The 20161-nt window shown below is 44.8% G+C and overlaps 1 protein-coding gene across 2 annotated transcripts in view; it reads left to right on the top strand.

The window, feature by feature from the left end:
- The window catches only part of AMFR (autocrine motility factor receptor), a 60553-nt gene that overhangs the window by 38320 nt on the left and 2072 nt on the right, over positions 1-20161 (top strand). For both annotated transcript variants that reach the window (XM_030925453.1, XM_030925454.1), the window contains exons 11-13: positions 14679-14813; positions 16474-16557; positions 19584-19768. In XM_030925453.1, the coding sequence (XP_030781313.1) occupies positions 14679-14813; positions 16474-16557; positions 19584-19768 (404 nt within the window). The remainder of the gene's footprint in view (positions 1-14678; positions 14814-16473; positions 16558-19583; positions 19769-20161) is intronic.

Below are 20161 nucleotides of genomic sequence, written 5' to 3'. Positions count from 1 at the left end.
TATAGAGTATTTTCACTGCCCTAAAGATTCTGTATGCACTCTGTCTTTCCTTTCCTCCCCCTAGCCTCTAGCAACCACTGATCTTTTTCCTATTGTCATTGCTTTGCCTATTCCAGAATGTCATACAGTTGGAATCCTGCAGTATGTAGCCTTTCAGATGGCTTCTTTCACTTAATTATTTGCATGTATGTTTCCTTTATATCTTTAAGGGATTGATAGTTCATTTCTTGTTAGCACTAAATAATATTCCATTGTCTGAATATACCACAATATGTTAATTCATTCACTTAAGGACATCTTGGTTGCTTCCAGGTTTTGGCAGTTATGAATAAAGGTGCTATAAACATCTGTGTACAGGTTTTTATGTAGACATAAGTTCATAACTTCCTTGGTTAAATGCTGATATGGTTTGACTGTGTCCCCACCCACATCTCCTCTTGAATTCCCATGTGTTGTGGGAGGTACTCAGTGGGAGGTAGTTGAATCATGGGGGCAGGTCTTTCCCATGCTGTTCTTGTGATAGGGAATAAGTCTCACAAGATCTGATGGTTTTAAAAAGAGGATTTCCCTGCACAAGCTTTCTCTCTTTGCCTGCCGCCATCCACATAAGATATGACTTGCTCCTCCTTGCCTTCCACCATGATTGTGAGGCCTCCCCAGCCATGTTGAACGTCCATTAAACCTCTTTCTTTTGTAAATTGTCCAGTCTTGGGTATGTCTTTATTAGCTGCGTGAAAATGGACTAATACAGTAAATTGGTACCAGGAGTGGGGTGCTGCTGTAGATACCCGAAAATGTGGAAGCAACTTTGGAACTAGCTAGCAGGCAGGGGTTGGAACAGTTTGGAGGGCTCAGGAGAAGACAGGAAAATGTGGGAAAGTTTGGAACTCCCTAGAGACTTGTTGAATGGCTTTGACCAAAATGCTGATAATGATATGGACAATGAAATCAAGGCTGAGGTGGTCTCAGATGAAGATGAGGAACTTGTTGGGAACTGGAGCAAGGGTGACTCTTGTTATGTTTTAGCAATAGCAAAGAGAATGGCAGCATTTTGCCTCTGCCTTCGAGATTTGGGGAACTTTGAACTTGAGAGAGATGATTTAGGGTATCTGGCAGAAGAAATTTCTAAGCAGCAAAGCATTCAGGAGGTGACTTGGATGCTGTTAAAGGCATTCAGTTTTAAAAGGGAAACAGCATAAAAGTTTGGAAAATGTGCAGCTTGACAGTGGGATAGAAAAGAAAATCCTGGCCGGGCGCGGTGGCTCACGCCTGTAATCCCAGCACTTTGGGAGGCCGAGGCGGGCAGATCACAAGGTCAGGAGATCGAGACCACGGTGAAACCTCGTCTCTACTAAAAATACAAAAAAAATTAGCTGGGCGCAGTGGCGGGCGCCTGTAGTCCCAGCTACTCAGGAGGCTGAGGCAGGAGAATGGCATGATGGCATGATCCCGAGAGGCAGAGCTTGCAGTGAGCCGAGACCGCGCCACTGCACTCCAGCCTGGGGGACAGAGCGAGACTCCGTCTCAAAAAAAAAAAAAAAAAAAAAAAAAGAAGAAAAGAAAATCCCATTTTCTGACGAGAAATTCAAACTGGCTGCAGAAATTTGTATAAGTAACCAGGGGCTGAATGTTAATCTCCAAGACAATGGGGAAAATATCTGCAGGGCGTCTTCACAGCAGCCCCTCTCATCACAGGCCCAGAGGCCTAGGAGGAAAACATGGTTTCGTGGGTGGGGCTCAGGGTCCCTGTGCTGTGTGCAGCCTAGGGACTTGGTGCCCTATGTCTCAGCTGCTCCAGCCATGGCTGAAAGGCGCCAATGTACAGCTTGGGCCTCTGGCTTCAGAGGGTGCAAGCCCCAAGCCTTGGCAGCCTTCAGGCTGCAAGTGCACAGAAGTCAAGAATTGGGGTTTGGGAACCTTTGCCTAGATTTCAGAAGATGTATGGAAACACCTGGATGCCCAGGCAGAAGTTTGGCGTAGGGGCGGGGCGGGGCCTTCATGGAGAACCTCTGCTAGGGCAGTGCGGAAGGGAAATGTGGGATCAGAGCCCCTACACAGAGTCCTTGCTGGGGCACCGCCTAGTGGAGCTGTGAGAGGAGGGCCACTGTCCTCCAGACCCCAGAATGGTAGATCTGCTGACAGCTTGCACTGTGCACCTGGAAAAGCTGCAGACACTCAACGCCAGTCCGTGAAAGCAGCCGAGAGGGAGGCTGTACCCTGCACAGCAGCCACAGGGGTGGAGCTGCCCAAGACCATGGAAACCCATCTCTTGCAGTCAGCGTGACCCAGATGTGAGACATGGATTCAAAGGAGATCATTTTGGAGCTTTAAGGTTTGACTGCCGTACCTTATTTCAGACTTGCATGTGGCCTGTAGCCCTTTTGTTTTGGCCAATTTCTCCCATTTGGAATGGCTGTATTTACCCAATGCGTATATCCCTATTGTATCTAGGAAGTAGCTAACTTGCTGTTGATTTTACAGACTCATAGACAGAAGGGACTTGCCTTATCTCAGATGAGATGTTGGACTGTGGACTTTTGAATTAATGCTGAAATAAGTTAACACTTTGGGGGACTGTTGGGAAGGTGTGATTGGTTTTGAAATGTAAGGACATGAGATTTGGGAGGGGCCGGGGCGGGATGATATGGTTGACTGTGTCCCCACCCCAGACTCATCTTTTTTTTTATTTTTTTATTTTTTTATTTATTTTAATTTTTTTATTTTTTATTTTTTTTTTTGAGACAGAGTCTCGCTCTGTCGCCCAGGCTGGAGTGCAGTGGCCAGATCTCAGCTCACTGCAAGCTCCGCTTCCCGGGTTTAAGCCATTCTCCTGCCTCAGCCTCCCGAGTAGCTGGGACTACAGGTGCCCGCCACCTCGCCCGGCTAGTTTTTTGTATTTTTTAGTAGAGACGAGGTTTCACCGTGTTAGCCAGGAGGGTCTCGATCTCCTGACCTCGTGATCCGCCTGTCTCGGCCTCCCAAAGTGCTGGGATTACAGGCTTGAGCCACCGTGCCCGGCCAGACTCATCTTGAATTCCCATGTTTTGTGGAAGGGACCTGGTAGGAGGTAGTTGAATCATGGGGGCAGGTCTTTCTCCTGCCGTTCTCGTGATAGTGAATAAGTCTCACGAGATATGATCGTTTTAAAAAGAGGAGTTCACCTGCACAAGCTCTCTCTCTTTGCCTGCCACCATCCATGTAAGATGTGACTTGCTCCTCCTTGCCTTCTGCCATGATCCTGAGGCCTTCCCAGCCATGTGGAACTGTAAGTTGATTAAACCTCTTTTTTTTGTAAATTGCCAGTCTCGGGTATGTCTTTATCAGCAGTGTGAAAATGGACTAATACAAATGCTAAACAGCATGATTGCTGGATCAAATGGTAAAATTGTTTAGTTTTCTTAGAAGCTGCCAAATTGCCCTCCGGAGTGGCTGTATCATCTTGCGTTCTCACCAGCAGTGAATGAGAGTTCCCATTACTCTACATCCTCCAGCATTTGGTGTTGTCAGTGTTCCAGATTTTGGCTATTCTAATATATATGTAGTGGCGTCTTGTTTTAATTTGCATTTATCTAATGACATATGATGTGGAGCAACCTGTTATATTGTTATTTGCCATTTGTATATCTATCTTTGGTGAAGTATCTATTAAGTTCTTATACCCATTTTTTTGACGAGTTTGTTTGTTTTTTTATTGTTGAGCTTTAAAAATTCTTTGTATATTTTGGATAGCAGTCCTTTATCAGATGTGTCTTTTACAAGTATTTTCTCCCAGTCTGTGGCTTGTCATCTTATTTTTGACACTGTCTTTTGCAGAACTTTTTACTTTTAATGAAGTCCAGCTTATCAATTATTTTCTTTTCATGAATCGTGCCCTTGGTGGTGTATCTAAAAAGTCATTGCCATGCCCTAGGTTATTTATTTCTCTGTTATCTTCTAGGGGCATTATAGTTTTGCATTTTACATTTAGGCCTGTGATCCATTTTGAGTTATTGTGAAGAGTATAAGGGCTGTGCCTAGATTATTTTTTTGCATGTGAATGGCCAGTTATAGCACCATTTGTTGAAAAGGGTATCTTTTCTCTGTTGTATTGCCTTTGCTCTTCTGTTGAAAATCAGCTAACTATGTGGGTTTAGTTCTGGGCTCTCTATTCTGTTCCATTGATCTATTTGCTCTTTTGCCAATACCACATAGTCTTGATTGCTGTAGCTTTGTAACAAGTCTTTTAGACAGGCAGTGTCATATCCTCCAACTTTGTTCTTCTTCAATATTGTATTGGCTATCCTGAGTCTTTCGTCTCTTCATATAACCTTTAGAATCATTTTGTCAATATCCACAAAATAACTTGCTGGAATATTGATTGGGATTGCATTGAATCTGTACGTCAAGTTGGGAAGAATGGACATCTTGACAATATTTAGTCTTTCTGTCCATGAGCATGGACTGTCTCTCCATTTATTTCATTCTTCTTTGTTATCATTTATCAAGATTTTGTAATTTTCCTCATATAGATCTTACATGTATTTTGTCCTAAATATTTTGTTTTGTGGGGATTAATATAAAGCATACTGTGTTTTTAATTTCAAATTCCACTTGGCTCGTTTCTGTATATAGGAAAGCAATTGACTGTAGTATTGTTAACCTTATATCTCACAACTTTGCTGTAATTGCTTATTAGTTCCAAGAGTATTTTTATCAGTTCTTCCAGATTTTCTACATAGACGAGCATGTCATCTGAAGAGTTTTATTTCTTCCTTCCCAATCTGTTTACCTTTTCTTGTCTTATTGTATTAGCTTGGACTTCCAGGATGACATTGGAAACCAGTGGTTAGATGGGACATCTTTGTCTTGTTCCTGATCTTAATATGAAAGCTTTGAGTTTCTCACCATTAAGCATGATGTTAGTGGTAGGGTTTTTGTAGACATTCTTTTTTTTTTTTTTTTTTTTTTTTTTTTTTTGAGGCGGAGTCTTGCTCTGTCGCCCAGGCTGGAGTGCAGTGGCCGGATCTCAGCTCACTGCAAGCTCCGCCTCCCGGGTTCCCGCCATTCTCCTGCCTCAGCCTCCCGAGTAGCTGGGACTACAGGCGCCCGCCACCTCGCCCGCTAGTTTTTTGTATTTTTAGTAGAGATGGGGTTTCACTGTGTTCGCCAGGATGGTCTCGATCTCCTGACCTTGTGATCCGCCCGTCTCGGCCTCCCAAAGTGCTGGGATTACAGGCTTGAGCCACCACGCCCAGATATTCTTTATCACAGTGACAAAGTTCCCCTCTATTCCTATTTTACTGAGAGGTTTTATCATGAATGGGTGTTGGATTTTATCGAGTGATTTTTCTGCATCTATTGATAAGGTCATGTTACTTTTCTTTTTTAGCCTGTTGGTAATATTGAATTATATTAATTTATTTTCAAATGTTGAACCAGCCTTACGTACCTGGGATAAATACCACTTGGATGTAGTGTATAATTATTTTTATACATTGTTGGATTTGCTAATATTTTATTGAGGATTTTTACTTATGTGTTTATGACAGATATTGGTCTGTAGTTTTCTTGTAATCTTTCTCTGGTTTTAGTATTAATGCTGACCTTATAGTATGAGTTAGGAAGTATCCCTTCTGCTTCTATCCTCTGAAAGAGATTGTAGAGAATTGTTATAATTTCTTCCTTAAATGTTTGGTAGAGTTCACTAGCGAACTCATCTGGGCTGATGCCTTCTGCTGTGGAAGATTATTAATTATGTATACAATTTCACATTGTTCTTGCTTAAGTTTTGGCAATTCTAATTATAAAAAGTGATCTGTATAATATTTCTTGTATTAGTAATTTAGGTCCTTTCTCTTTTTTTCTTAGTTAGCTTGGCTTAGAGGCTTATCAGTTTTATTGATCTTTTCAAAGGACCAGCTTTTGGTTTCATTGATTTTTCTCTATTGATTCCTTATTTTCAATTTCATTGACTTCTGCTCTCATTTTTATTTGTTCTGCTTACTTTGGATTTAATTTATTCTATTTCTAATTTTCTAAGATGGAAACTTGTTTATGTCTTCTTTTCTAATATATACATTCAGTGCTACACATTTTCCTCCAAGCACTGCTTTCACTACATCTCACAGTTTTGATAAATTGTTTTCATTTTCATTTAATTCAAAATATTTTAAAATTTGCCCTGAGATATCTTCTTTGATCTTTGTGTTATTTAGAAGTATGTTGTTTAATCTTCATGTATTTTGGGATTTTCCAGTTTTCTTACTGTTAATGATTTCTGCCCTAAGAGCAGACATTGTGTAATTTATTTTCTTTTAAATTTATGAAGATGTGTTTTATGGCCTAGCTTGTGGTCTGTCTTGAATGTTCTATGTGAGCTTGAGAATAATGTGTATTCTGCTGTTGTTGGATGAAGTAGTCTACAGATGTTGATTGTATACAGTTGATTGATGGTGGTATTGAGTTCAGCTATGTTCTTACTGATTTTCTGCCCGCTTGAGTGTTCATTTGTGATAGGTGTTGTAGTCTCCAAATCTATTTGTTTCTCTTTGTGGTTCTTTTCATTTTTGCTTCAGTTTGTCTGATGCTTTGTTGTTAGGTGTATATACTTTATTAATTAATTTAATTTAATTAAGTAATTTATTTTTTGGAGACAGAGCCGCACTTGGTTGCCCAAGCTGGAGTGCAGTGGCCCGATCTCGGCTCACCGCAACCTCTGCCTTCTGGGCTCAAGCGATTCTTCTGCCTTGGCCTCCTGAGTAGCTGAGATTACAGGCATGTGCCACCACACCCGACTAATTTTTGTATTTTTAGTAGAGACGAGTTTCACCATGTTAGCCAGGCTGGTCTCAAACTCTTGACCTCAAGTGATCTGCCTTCCTCGACCTCCCAGAGTACTGGGATTACAGGCGTGAGCCGCTGTGCCCAGCAGGTATATATACTTTAAAGATGCCATGTCTTCTTGGAGAATTGACCCCATGATCATTTTGTAATGCTGTTCTTCATCCCTGATAACTTTGCTTGCTTCGATGTTTGCTCTGTGAAAGTAATATAGCTGCTCCTGGTTTCTTTTGGTTAGCGTTGGTGTGGTATATTTTCTTAATCCGTTTTCTTTTACTCTGTATGTGTCTTTGTTTTAAAGTGGGTTTCTCGTAAACAGCATTCAGTTAGGTCTTGGTTTTTTTTTTATTTACTCTGACAACCTCTCTTATTTGGTACATTTAAGCCATTGATATTCAAAGTGATTATTAATGTATTTGGATTAATAACTACAATTTTGTTAATGTTTTCTATTTGTTGCCCTTGTTTTTTGTTCCTATTTTTGTCTTCCACTCTTTCTCTGCCTCTTGTGGTTTTAATTGAACATTTTATAGAATTCCATTTCTCTCCTTTCTTAGCATATTAGGATACTTCTTTTTACTTGTTTTAATGCAAGGTTGTCCAATCTTTTGGCTTCCCTGGGCCACGTTGGAAGAAGAAGAATTGTCTTGGGCCACACATAAAATACAGTAACACTAATGATAGCTAATGAGCCAAAAAAAAAAAAAAAAAATTAAAAATATCTCATAATGTTTTAAGAAAGTTTATAAATTTGTATTGGGCTGCATTCAAAGCTGTGTGGGCCATGGGTTGGACAAGTTTGTTTTAATGGTTGCTCTAGAGTTTGTAATATACATTTGCAACCAATTCGTTTACTTTCAGATAACACTGTACCACTGCATGGGAAGTGTGAGTACCTTTTGATAACAAAACAATCCTAATTCCTTGCTCCTGTCCCTTGTATCATTGTTGTCATTCATTTCACCTGTATATGAGTACATAAGCACACACACGCACAAGCACACATAAACTGAATGTGCTGTTGCTGTTATTTTGAACCGATTGTTCTGTTAGATTAAGGAACAGTTTTTGTTTATCTTTATACCTTCTTTGATGCTCTTCATTTCTTTATGTGGAGCTGAGCTTTCTGACCTATATCGATTTCTTTCTCTCTCAACAATTTTTTATTTTTAACCTTTTTTGTAAGGCAGGTCTCACAGCAATGTATTCCCTCAACTTTGGTTTGTCTGAGACAGTCTTTGATTCTGCATCACTTTGGAAGGATAATTTTGTGGGGTATAGAATTCTCTGTTGGTGAGTCTTTTCTTAACACTTTAAATATTTCCCTTTGCTGTCTTCTTGCTTGTGGGGTTTCTGAGGAGCTCTCGATGTCATTCCTGTCTTCTTTGCTCCTCTAGAGGTAAGGTGTTTTTCCCTCTGGCCTCTTTCAGGATGTTTTTCTTAATCTTTGATTATCTATAATTTGGATTTTATATCCTTGGTGTCCTTTTTTTTTTTTTTTTTTTTTTTAGCATTTGTCCTGCTTGGCACTCTGTAAGATTGCTGGATCTGTGGTTTGGTGTCTGACATTAATTTGGGAACGTTCTCAGCCATTATCGTTTCAAATGTTTCTTGTGTTCCTTTCTCTTTTCCTTCTGCGATTCACATTAAGCGCGTTTACACCTTTTGTAGTTGCCCCACAGTCCCTGAATTTTCTGCTCTGTTATTTTCAGTTTTTATTCTCTCTGCTTTTCCATTTTTTTGAGATGGACTCTTACTCTGTCACCCAGGCTAGAGTGCAGTGGTATGATCTCAGCTCACTGCAACCTCCACCTCCCAAGTTCAAGCAGTTCTTCTGCCTCACCCTCCCCAGTAGCTGGGACTACTGGCATGTACCATTATGCCTGGCTAAATTTTTGTATTTTTAGTAGAGGTGGGGTTTCACCATGTTGCCCAGGCTGGTCTTGAACTCCTGACCGCAATTGAGCCATCTGCCTTGGCCTCCCAAAATGCTGGGATTACAGGTGTGAGCCACTGCACCTGGCCTGCTTTTCCATTTTCAAAGTGTGTATCTCAGGCTCAGAGATTCTTCCCTCAACTGGGTCCATCTATTAATAAGCCTGCCATGGGAATTCTTCACTCATGTTGGTGTTTCTGGTCTCTGGCACTTCTCTTTGGTTCTTTCTTAGGATTTCCATCTGCCTACTTATGCTGCCCGTCTGTTCCTGCATGCTGTCCACTTTATCCATTAGTGCTCTTTGCATATTAATCATAGTTTTAAATTCCCAGTCTGTTAATTTCAGCATCTCTGCTCTGTGTGGCTCTGATGCTTGCTCTGCCTCTTCAAATTGTGTTTTTTGCATTTTAGTATGCCTTATAATATTTTCATGATAGTTGAACACGATGTACTGTGTAAAAGGGACTGTGGTGAACAGGCCTGTTGTGATGTAGGTGTCGGGGGAGGGAAAGAAGTATTCTGTAGTCCTGGGATTAGGGCTCCATCCTTTAGTGAGCCCGCGCTCTGGACTGTGAACTTCAACCTACTTCTCCGGTTTCCCTCCTCCTGTGGGACAGGATAGCTCGAGTGGACTGGAGTTCCCTCTGGTCGGTGCAGCTCTAATCAGACCCCAGCAGATAAGGTTCTGGTTGAGTAGTTTCTCCTGAGGGCAGACGTTGTTAGGAACAGAGTGTCCTGGCTGATTTCACTGAGGTGCTTTTTCCCTTCCCTGTGCTGGAAGCAGGAGGGGATGCTTGTAGGATCACTGTTGGCACCGAATCTCACAGTATTACAGGGGAGCTCCCTCAGCCTGAGTGCCCTGGAATTTTTACCTCTCAGAGTTGTTACACTGAGTCTGTAGCAATTTGTCAGTTACAAGTCAGGTTTACCTCCACGCCCCACCCCCCCCCCCCCCCCCTTTTTTTTAAGACCAAGTCTCGCTCTTTCGCCAGGTTGGAGGGCAGTGGCGAGATCTTGGCTCACTGCAACCTCTGCCTCCCAGGTTCAAGCAATTCCCCTGCCTTAGCCTCCCGAGTAGCTAGGACTACAGGCGTGCACCACCACACCTGGCTAATTTTCTGTATTTTAGTAGAGATGGAGGTTTCACCATGTTGGCCAGGATGGTCTCGAACTCCTGACCTCAAGTGATCCACCTGCCTCGGCCTCCCAAAGTGCTGGGATTACAGGCGTGAGCCACTGTGTCTGGCTGTTTTTTTTTAAGGGTAGATTCAAAAGCACGTCTGGTATGTGCATAGGAATGATCACCAGAGGGGCAGAGATTGATGGGACAGAACAAGTAAAAGAGTCAACTGAAAGAACAAGCTAGGCTAGGGTGGGGAGCTGAGCAGGAGAGAGCGTTGTGAGGAAGGATGGATATCTAGCTACAGGCATATTGAGATTTAGTTTAAAAAGAAGGCGTGGCTCACAGCCAAGGGGTGGAAGCAACTGAAATGTCTGCTGGAGATGGATGGATAAGGAAGACATGGCAAACCTGTACAGTGGAATAGTACTCAGACTTCAAAAGGAAGGGAATCCTCTTGCATGCTGCAGCATGAATGAACCTGGAGGACATTATGCTGCATGAAATAAGTCTACCACAAAAAGACAAATACCACATAAAACGCTTACAGACAGCAGAATGATGGCTGCAGGAGGGCTGGGGTGAGGTGAAGTAGGAGTGTTTCCCTTAGATATAGTTTCAGTTTTGCAAGATAAAAAAGTTCAGATCTGTTGCACAGCTATGTGCCTGTGGTTAACACTGCCACACTATGTAGTCATCCCTTGATATCTGGGGATTGGTTCTAGGACCCCCTCCTTCAGATACCAAAGTCCATGGATGCTCAAGTCTCTGATACAAGATGGGACACTTTAACCCTTAATAGTTTAAGGTAAAAAAAAAAAAAGGCGGGGGGAGAGGGATACTCTTTGCATATAACCTGCATACATCTTCCATATATTTTGAATCATTTCTAGACTACTTCTAATACCTAATACAATGTAAATGCTGTGTAAATGGCTGTTACACACTGCATTGTTTAGGAAATAAGAAAGCCTGTGCATGTTCAGTACAGACCCAGCCATCCTTGGTCTAACTATACAGTACATGTCAGTAACAACGTAACACTTGATCCAGGGCTGGCTGAATCAGCCTGTGAAACTCACCTATATAGTGGTACTGAGGGCTCACTTACACTTGACAAATGGTTAAGATGGCAAATCTTACCTGTTTGGGGCCATAATAAAAGAAGAAGGAAGCATGACTCTCCTGGTTCCTCTTTCTCCTTAAACCTCAGCTGGGCTGTCAGCAGAGAGTGAGGGTGACATCTTGGTGCGCATAGGTGGCCTAGGAGTTTGGTAGCCCAGTGCAGCTACTGCTGGGCTCATGGCAGGCATTGTGGGGTTTCTTTGGGGCCAGGCAGTTGTTGAAGCTCTGCAGCTGGACCACCCCACCCGCCTCCTTTACAAAGTCAGACTTCAAGGGTGTGCACCCCTCCTAGGAATCAGAATTCCATTCTTGGAGTTGTTTAGAATTCTCAGGCAGGCCCTGGCTGTTCTTCCTCCGGTTCTGTGATGGTTTGGAGTGGACTATTTTTGGTACAACTAATTTACTGGAACCATGCATTTTTTATTAAGATCTAATAATTAACTTGCTGGATTTTCTGGTAGAAAAGCTTTGGTCTAGTAAAATGGATCTTAGGCATTTTTTATTTGGGAAATGAGGGAGAAGCTGTGTAAGAATAAAGAGAAATTTTATCTGATTTTAGAGGTTTTTATGGACTCTTGCCCAGTTAGGTTTGACCTGACCTGGGAAAATAATGATCAACTCATGTTTACATAAACAAGCCGACTGCAGGAACGAGAAGGCCCTGGGGGCCCTGGGCACTGCTTATCTTGCCAACATTCCACCCCCAGCAAGAGCTCTAAGCAGAGTTTGGTGCCAACCTTTTCCTTCAAGGTCCTGACGTTGACATACTCCCTGCTCCTTCTACAGTCAGAACAACGCGTTCCTAGGAGCTAATACCTCAGGGGGACTTTATTGTGCCTCTAAGGCGATTATTTTTTTCTTCCTGTTTTTTGTTTTAGTTATTAGAACTTTTCCAAAAATAAACCCTTGAATGTAAACATTTATAGAATTAATTTACATATGTGGAAAAAAAATCCAAAGCTGCTTGGATGAAAGTATGGATGGTGGTGTGGCCAGGCCTATGCCTGCTCTCTCTACACATACACCCACTCTAGAGCCCTACTTAAACTCTGAGATGTCTCCAGAGTACAGTTTGAAAACTACAGCTCCAGGGCAATATAAGGAATTTGCATTCTCTCTATATATTTTTTTTAATTGAGACATAATTGAAATAGAGTAAAAATTTACCCTTTTTAACATCCAGTTCAACACATAATTGTGTATCTATCATCATAATCAAGATGTGGAACAGTTCGATCCTCACCCTCCAAAACTCCACAGTGTCCTTTTGAGAGGTGACAATGGCTACCAGCCCTCACTCTTGGCGTCTCCTCGGCCTTGGCGTCCACTCTGGCGGCGCTTGAGGAGCCCTTCAGCGCGCCACGGCACTGTGGGAGCCCCTCTCTGGGCTGGTCGAGGCCGGAGCCAGCTTCTCTGCTTGCGGGGAGGTGTGGAGGGAGAGGTGTGTGCGGGAACTGGGGCTGCTCACGGTGCTCATGGGCCAGTGCGAGTTCCAGGTGGGCGTGGGCTCAGCGGTCCCCGCACTTGGAGTGGCCGGTTGGTGCCGCCGGCCCCTGGCAGTGAGGGGCTTAGCACCTGGGCCAGCAGCTGCAGAGAGTGCGCCAGGTCCCCCAGCAGTGCCGGTCTGCCGGGGCTGCACTCGAATTCTCCCCGGGTGTCAGCTGCCTCCCCGCAGGGCAGGACTCGGGACCTGCAGCCCATCATGCCCGACCCCGCCCCCCGACCCCGCGGTGGGCTCCCGCACTGCCAAGCCGCCCCCTGCTCTGCCCCACTCAGTCCCATCAACTGCCCAGGGGCTGAGGAGTGTGGGTGCATGGTGTGGGACTGGCAGGCAGCTCTGCCCACGACCCCCCTGCTGGATCCACTAGGTGAAGCCAGCTAGGCTCCCGAGGCTAGTGGGGACTTGGAGAACTTTTGTGTCTAGCTAAGGGATCATAAACGCACCAGTCAGCACTCTGTGTCTAGCTCAGGGTTTGTAAATACACCAATCAACACTCTGTGTCTAGCTCAGGGTTTGTAAATACACAAATCAGCACTTAACGTCTGAAGGAACAAACACTGGACACACCATCTTTAAGAACTGTAACACTCACCGTGAGGGTCCACAGCTTCATTCTTGAAGTCAGTGAGACCGAGAACCCACCAATTCTGGACACACTTTTGTAGTCACCACCTTCCCCCACCCTCAGCCCCTGGCAACCACTTCCTTCCCTGACTCTCAGCCCCTGGCAACCACTTCCTTTCCTGACCCTCAGCCCCTGGCAACCACTTCCTTCCCAGACCCTCAGCCCCTGGCGACCACTTACCAAGTTTCTTTCCCCATAATTTTACCTGTTTCCAGATGCCATATAAATGGAATCATACGGCTGGCTTTTGAGTCAGACCTCTTTCACCTAATATAATGTATTTGAATTTTATCCATGCTGTGTGTATCAGAAGTTTGTTCCCTTTAGGAATTACATCTTAAAGGAAAACACATTTTTATACCCAAGATATTTTGAGCTTTAAAATGAATACTTTTAAAACATTTATTTATTTGCTATATTTACAGGTTACAAGTGCAGGTTTCTTACATGCATGTATTGTACAGTGGTGAAGTCTGGGCTTGTAGTGTTACCGTCATCTGAAGAGTGAACATTGTACCCAATAGGTAGTTTTCCAACCCTCCCCCCGTCCCCCCCACCCTCCCACCTTTCATAGTGCAATGTCTGTTATTCCACTTTCGATGGCCATGCATACTCGTTGTTTAGCTCCCATTTATAAGAACATACGGTATTTGACTTTATGTTCGTGAGTTATTTCACTGAGAATAGTGGCCTCCAGTTTCATCAATGTTGCTGCAAAAGATACGATTTTGTTTTTTTGTATGGCTGAGTAATATTCCATGGTATATATGTGCCTCATTTTCTTTATCAAATGCTGTGTTGAAGGATACTTAGGTTGATTCTATATTTTTGGTACTGTGAATAGTGCTGCAATAAACATATGAGCACAGGTATCTTTTATATATAATGATTTCTTTTTCTTTTTTTTTTTTTTGAGACGGAATTTCGCTCTTTTTGCCCAGGCTGGAGTGCAATGGCACGATCTCGGCTCACCGCAACCTCCGCCTCCTGGGTTCAAGCGATTCTCCTGCCTCAGCCTCCCAAGTAGCTGGGATTACAGGCATGCACCACCATGACTGGCTAATTTTGTATTTTTAATAGAGATGGGGTTTCTCCATGTTGGTCAGGCTGGTCTTGAACTCCCGACCTCAGGTGATCCACCCGCCTCAGCCTCCCAAAGTGCTGGGATTACAGGAGTGAGCCAGCACGCCCAGCTATATATAATGATTTCTTTCCCTTTGGGTATATACTCAGTAGTGGGATTGCTCTTTTGAATGGTAGTTAAAAGGAACACTTTTTTTAAAACTAGAGTATTCTAGCCGAGCGTCTCTTGGGATCCAGTGGTTTTCTGTGTTCTTCTTATGTTGAAATTGATGCTGTCCACAGTTGCCTGTTTGGCTTCCTGGAAAAATACTAAAGAGACTACAGTGTGAAGGTAACCTACCAAATAAAGGTGGCTCCCTTACCTGTGTTTTCAGGGCATGATGCCACATTTACTGCCCAAAGCCTGCCAGACAGTGAGCAACTGTTGACAGTGAACGTTTCTGTGGACTCTGTATTTGTATTCCTGTAGGCTCATCAGATTCAAGAGATGTTTCCCCAGGTTCCATACCATCTAGTGCTGCAGGACCTCCAGCTGACACGCTCAGTTGAAATAACAACAGACAACATTTTAGAAGGACGGATTCAAGTACCTTTTCCTACACAGGTAAACTGGGGTTTTAAAGCATGATAAATGGATTCTATCTTCACAAAGATTGAATACTGTAGGTTAACTGTTTTAGTTACTTAACAGCTGAATATCATTTATGACTTAATGAAGGGTTTCTATCAACTCTCTTAATTTTGCCTAATGAATAACTGAGAACAGACACACCAAAGATAAGGTGAGTATTTGAGTAGCTTGTTATTCAAATATACACTCCAAACCAGCCTGCCCTTGCCAGTCTAGGAAGTCATAGTGTTGTTTCCTATTGGACAAGGATTGGCAACATTTTTTTCTTTAAAAGGCAGGTAATAAATATTTTAGGCATTTCAGGCCACACAATCTTTGTTGCTTCTCAACTCTGCTGTCATAGTACTATACAGCAGCCATGGATAGTATTTAAGTAAATGAGCAAGACTGTGCTCATTTATAAGTAAGGAGAGTAGAGTAGTGAACTTGACCTTCAGGCTGTAGTTTGCCAACCCCCTGCTCTAGGAGCTGTGCCATTTGTCCCTAGTTGGCTTTGCACACTGGCTTGGTGTTCCCCTAGCTACCATTCATCTATCTGAGGTGGTATTTTTGATTTTTAAAAAGGTCAGATCTCTACTTTGATGAGCATAAGAAGTGTTAATATAGATGAGCCTCTGGCAGGACCATGGAATTTGCATATGACCAGGGAATAATCTACCCCAAATTATTCAATTTTAATATGTAAAAATATGTGGAAATCTATTAATAAAATTCTAAAACCTGAGACTCTTTGAAGAGGAAACAGCATAGACTCAGTCCCATGGGCTGAGATATTAGATTGGTTCCCAGTTCTCAGCTCTTTGACCTGGCTGTTGGCTGTGGATTTCCCTGAAAGTGGACCCTGGGACAAGGATTTGAATGCACATAGTTTGGGAAGTGGTCCCAGGGATCACAGGTTGTGTGTGGGGACGTGAGCTGGGGAGGGGAGGGTGGCCAGTAATGGGTTTGTTATCAAGCAGGTTACCACTGTGGGTAGCTGAAGCTCCTTCCCATTTGGGGCCTCTGGGATCCAGTGCAGAACTTATCCCTTGCAGGAGATGAGGAGCTGGTGTCTTCACAGAGGAATTCTCTCCCTCACTGGTTGAGGTCTGCCTCTGGGGGTGGCTGAACTACCTCATACAGCCACAGAAAGTCCTCAGGCAATGAAATACAGACACTGGCCAGCCAGCACTGAGGTGGTGAGACCCTACTGGCCGGTCCCCAGAGTGTCTGCAGCATTGTGTGAGATCTTTAACTGGCTAGAAGGACAGTAACAGCAGCACCTGTTTCATAGGATGTAAAGATAGATGAGACAGTCATGTCCCAGTTTTCCTTGGTGCCTGCCGAAGTTACGTGTTCAGTCCGTGTTCTCTGCTGTTATCATGTTTTTGTTGTCTAATTACTGTTATTCAAAAGCAAACTAAATGTGGGGCCAGTTGCTGACTCTAAGACTTGGAACTCTAGGTTAGGCCCCAGGCTCCTTTGTCTTGCTTTTAATCTTTATGGCATTTTAATTTCTGTGGTGCTGTAGACTTCCTTAGAGTTACAGCCTGGGTTGGGTACCATAGCTCCCTCTGCACGCCAGGGTTTCCCTGAGTCTGTGATTTGATTTCTGAGTGACTCTGGATTGTTTGTGGTGCTGTTTTTCTGCCAGCGGTCAGATAGCATCAGACCTGCATTGAACAGTCCCGTGGAAAGGCCAAGCAGTGACCAGGAAGAGGGAGAAACTTCTGCTCAGGTAAGACCTGCACTCTAGTGAGAGAGTTCATGGAGCTGTGGAGGCGAAATGTGGTCCAGTCCCGGCAGTGGTTCTTCCTCAGTCCTGATGCTTGCAAGGCTTAGGGCAAGAGTACAAAAGAAACTGTGCTATATCCGCCCCAATAATGAAGGGTAGCCAGTCAGGCTGTGCCCATGGTGTGGCCTGTGTTTCCACCCAGGACTGGCAGCCACTCCCTGGGAATTGCCCTCATGCTGGAGGAGAAAGGGATTGTGTTCCCCTGGGCCAGCCCTGCCACCTTGAGCCTGAGTGAGAACTGGTGGAAGGGCAGAAAGAAGCTGGGCTCAGGACCTTGAGGGTGCCTGGACGCATCTAAACCCAGATGGGGATGGCCTAGGGCAAGCTCTCCAGGGAGCCGAGGCCATTGAGATACCCTCCCCGCCCCCACTCCCCGCCTCACTTGTCAAACTCAGGATTTCCAGATACTTCCGTGCATTTTGCAAAACAGACTGCCTGAGGCTGGGTGGGGCTGGGGGAAGCATGGCTTTCTTGAGAACCAGATCTGTCTATTGGCCCACTTTGGGTGCCTTGAGGTGGCCACCCTAACTCCAAGCAGCAGGGTCGAGGCGCCACCTCCCCCCAACCCCCACCTGCGCCCTCCGCCCTACATCTGTGGTCCCGGATCCCACCCCTCTTCTGTGATTCCCGTTTGCTTCCTCAGTTACCATACTAGTAGTCAGAGCACTTTCTTATGCGACCACAAATAAAAACTGAACAACCCCACCTTGGCCTTTCTGTGTTGGTGCCGTGCAGGGCTCTCCTGCACACTGGCTTGGGTCTAGGGTGGTGCCGCCTTCCTTACCGGGGTGCACAAGGTCTCCTCTAGAAGCACTGGTGAGTGACACAAGCTTTCACCTCTTGTGTTTTTCTCTACAAATAGGAAACAGTAAACACTACGAGGCCAGTAAACACTACTGGCTTAAGATTTTCATATCCACATCTGTAATTGGATTATGCATCATTTGTGAAATGGTGCATGGCTTCTAAGGAAGGGGTCCATGTCTACATTTCCAGTTTTTGGATAGCTGGCGAAGCTGAAATATGGATGCTAGGTGGGCTTGGGGGCATCTGTGGGTACAGCACATTCAGTCCCTGTCTTGATTTTCCACCTCTGCTTCTAGAGTTAGCATGAAGATTTTGCGTTATATATATATATATATATAAAATAGAGGAAAGTATGTGTTTCACAAGAAACCTTGCTGTGCAACATTTTTGGTCATTTGTGAAGAAAAAGTCCTTGAGTAACAGTTAACAGAAACCTCACTGTAGCCAAGTAAGCCCTTCCACTCTCCCTCTGTTCTAATCTCTGCCCTGCCCCGCTCAGGCTGGTCTTAGTCAGGCATGCAGCTGCACAGAGCAGGGGCCGCAGTGGGCGGCTCTTGTCTTTCTAACATCTCCTCGCCTCCTCACTCACTGTTCTTTCTAACCTGCTCTAGGGTCAGGCTTAGAGGAGAGGGATAGGATAGGACAGTGAGACCCCAGCGTGTGTGTGTGTGTGTGTACGTACGTACGTACATGTGCCAACTATTTGTGTCTGTGTGTGTGTGTGTACCTGTTCTGCCAACTATCCCCCTGTCCCTATCTGGTCCCAGAAACTCCTCCTTTGACCCTGGGCTGGCTACTGATGACCACTTCCACCTCATGGGGGTCCCATTACCTCTCCAAGTGGTCCTTTGGGCAGAGTTGTTTTCAGCAACCTTAGGTTGGTTCCCTTGTGTAGGAGGCCTTTCCAAGCTCCAGAACACACACAGTGTTGTCTGGAGTCAGTGGAAGGCAAGTGTGCTCCCGTCACAGCTCCCCACCTGCTGTTTTTTATTGACTTCTGCCAGTTTCTTTCTGTGGATTTGTCAAGTGTGTGCAGCCACCAGTTCCCCCGTCCTTTGACTCTAGGGGATACGAGTGGTTCTCTTGAAGTTCACTCTCAAGCTTAGCTGAAGGCAGGAAAAAATGAGGGTAGGTCCAGCAGGGGCTCTGAAGTAAAACAGCCTGCCTCTCAGCTGCACCCACCTCCACTCTGTCACAGCCTAGAAGCGGGCGATGGGCTGACCCTGGCCAGCCCAGATCTGCATCTGGGAGCATGAGCAGTGTAGATGGTCAGGCACCTGCTAGGACGTGGGGGTGCCTGGGCATTGTTGTGGACTTTGGAGATTCAACCAAAGCCAAGGAACCATATAATCCATCCTGTCTCTTTTCAAAAGATCCTTAGGGCTGGGCACAGTGGCTCACACCTGCAATCCCAGCACTTTGGGAGGCTGAGGCAGGTAGATTGCCTGAGCCCAGTACTTTGAGACCAGCCTGGGCAACAAAGCAAAACCCTGTCTCTACAAAAAGTACAAAAATTAGCCAGATGTGGTGGCATGAGCCTGTGATCCCAGCTACTTGGGAGGCTAAGTTGGGAGGATCACCTGAGCCTGGGGAGGTTGAGGCTGTGGTGAGCCGAGATTGTGCTACTGCACTCCAGCCTGGGTGACAGAGTGAGACCCTGTCTGTAAATAAATAAATAAATAGATGCTTAGCAGTTTTTCTTTTTACCTCTGTTTTCAGAGTCAATTGAGGATATAAAATTTGTGCGGAAGATTTGATAAGACTGGTTTATATTTTTGAGCAATTAGTAGAAGTGAACAGAAAATTCCCAGGATGTAAACTCACAGTTGTCATGTTGGTAGCATATTCTGAGAGTGCAGCTTGAAGGTGCTTACGTTTTTCATGCTGGAAATCATTTACTTATCCCGCTGATACTGAACATTCTGTGTGAGTCAGGTCCTGTTCTTAGTACTACTCAAGCCATAGGAAGCAGGCCTGCCCTCAGGGAAGCTGGTACTCCATTACCTGTAGCTTGTGGTTCCTAGTTTCTGCCTCCCTGCTTGGCAGCAGCCTTCTCTTTGCATCTAGAACTGCCTTGTCTAGGGTGCCCTGTAGGTGAGGAACCTGCTTAGGAGGGAGGCCTGTGCTCACAGCTGCCTCCTTGCTTCCTGCCCCATGTCCAGACCGAGCGTGTGCCACTGGACCTCAGTCCTCGCTTGGAGGAGACGCTGGACTTTGGAGAGATGGAAGTGGAGCCCAGTGAGGTGGAAGACTTTGAGGCTCGTGGGAGCCGCTTCTCCAAGTCTGCTGATGAGAGACAGCGCATGCTGGTGCAGCGTAAGGACGAGCTCCTCCAGCAAGCTCGCAAGTGAGTCGCTTCTCCAGCCCCACTTGGCATAATCCAGGTCAAAAACCAGTGGCTGAAGGCCATTGTCAGGTGCACGTCTTCTCTTTTTAAACAGATGCCAACAGTGAAAAGCCATTACATGCCAACCTAAAACTCAGATTTTAAGCCTGTCTTGAAAAATCCAGAGCATCTGGTAACACTGGCCCCTACTGGTCTACCTCTGATGCTGGGACTCTCAGTTATCTCCCGTGGACCCCTTTGGCCACGCTTGGCAAGAGAGCACTTGTGTGCCAACCTATTCTAAGCCCTTTGTATGAATCATTTTCACAGCTCTAAGAGGGATCTCTGTTAACCCATTCGGCCGACATAGAGCTGAAGAAATGGAGGCCGGAGAGGTTAGCACTGGCCTGGCCC

The sequence above is a fragment of the Rhinopithecus roxellana genome, chromosome 20, assembly GCF_007565055.1.
Source record: "Rhinopithecus roxellana isolate Shanxi Qingling chromosome 20, ASM756505v1, whole genome shotgun sequence".
Taxonomy (NCBI): Eukaryota; Metazoa; Chordata; class Mammalia; order Primates; family Cercopithecidae; genus Rhinopithecus; species Rhinopithecus roxellana.
Note: the sequence above shows the minus strand (reverse complement) of the source record. Positions and strands in the feature narration are given on the sequence as shown.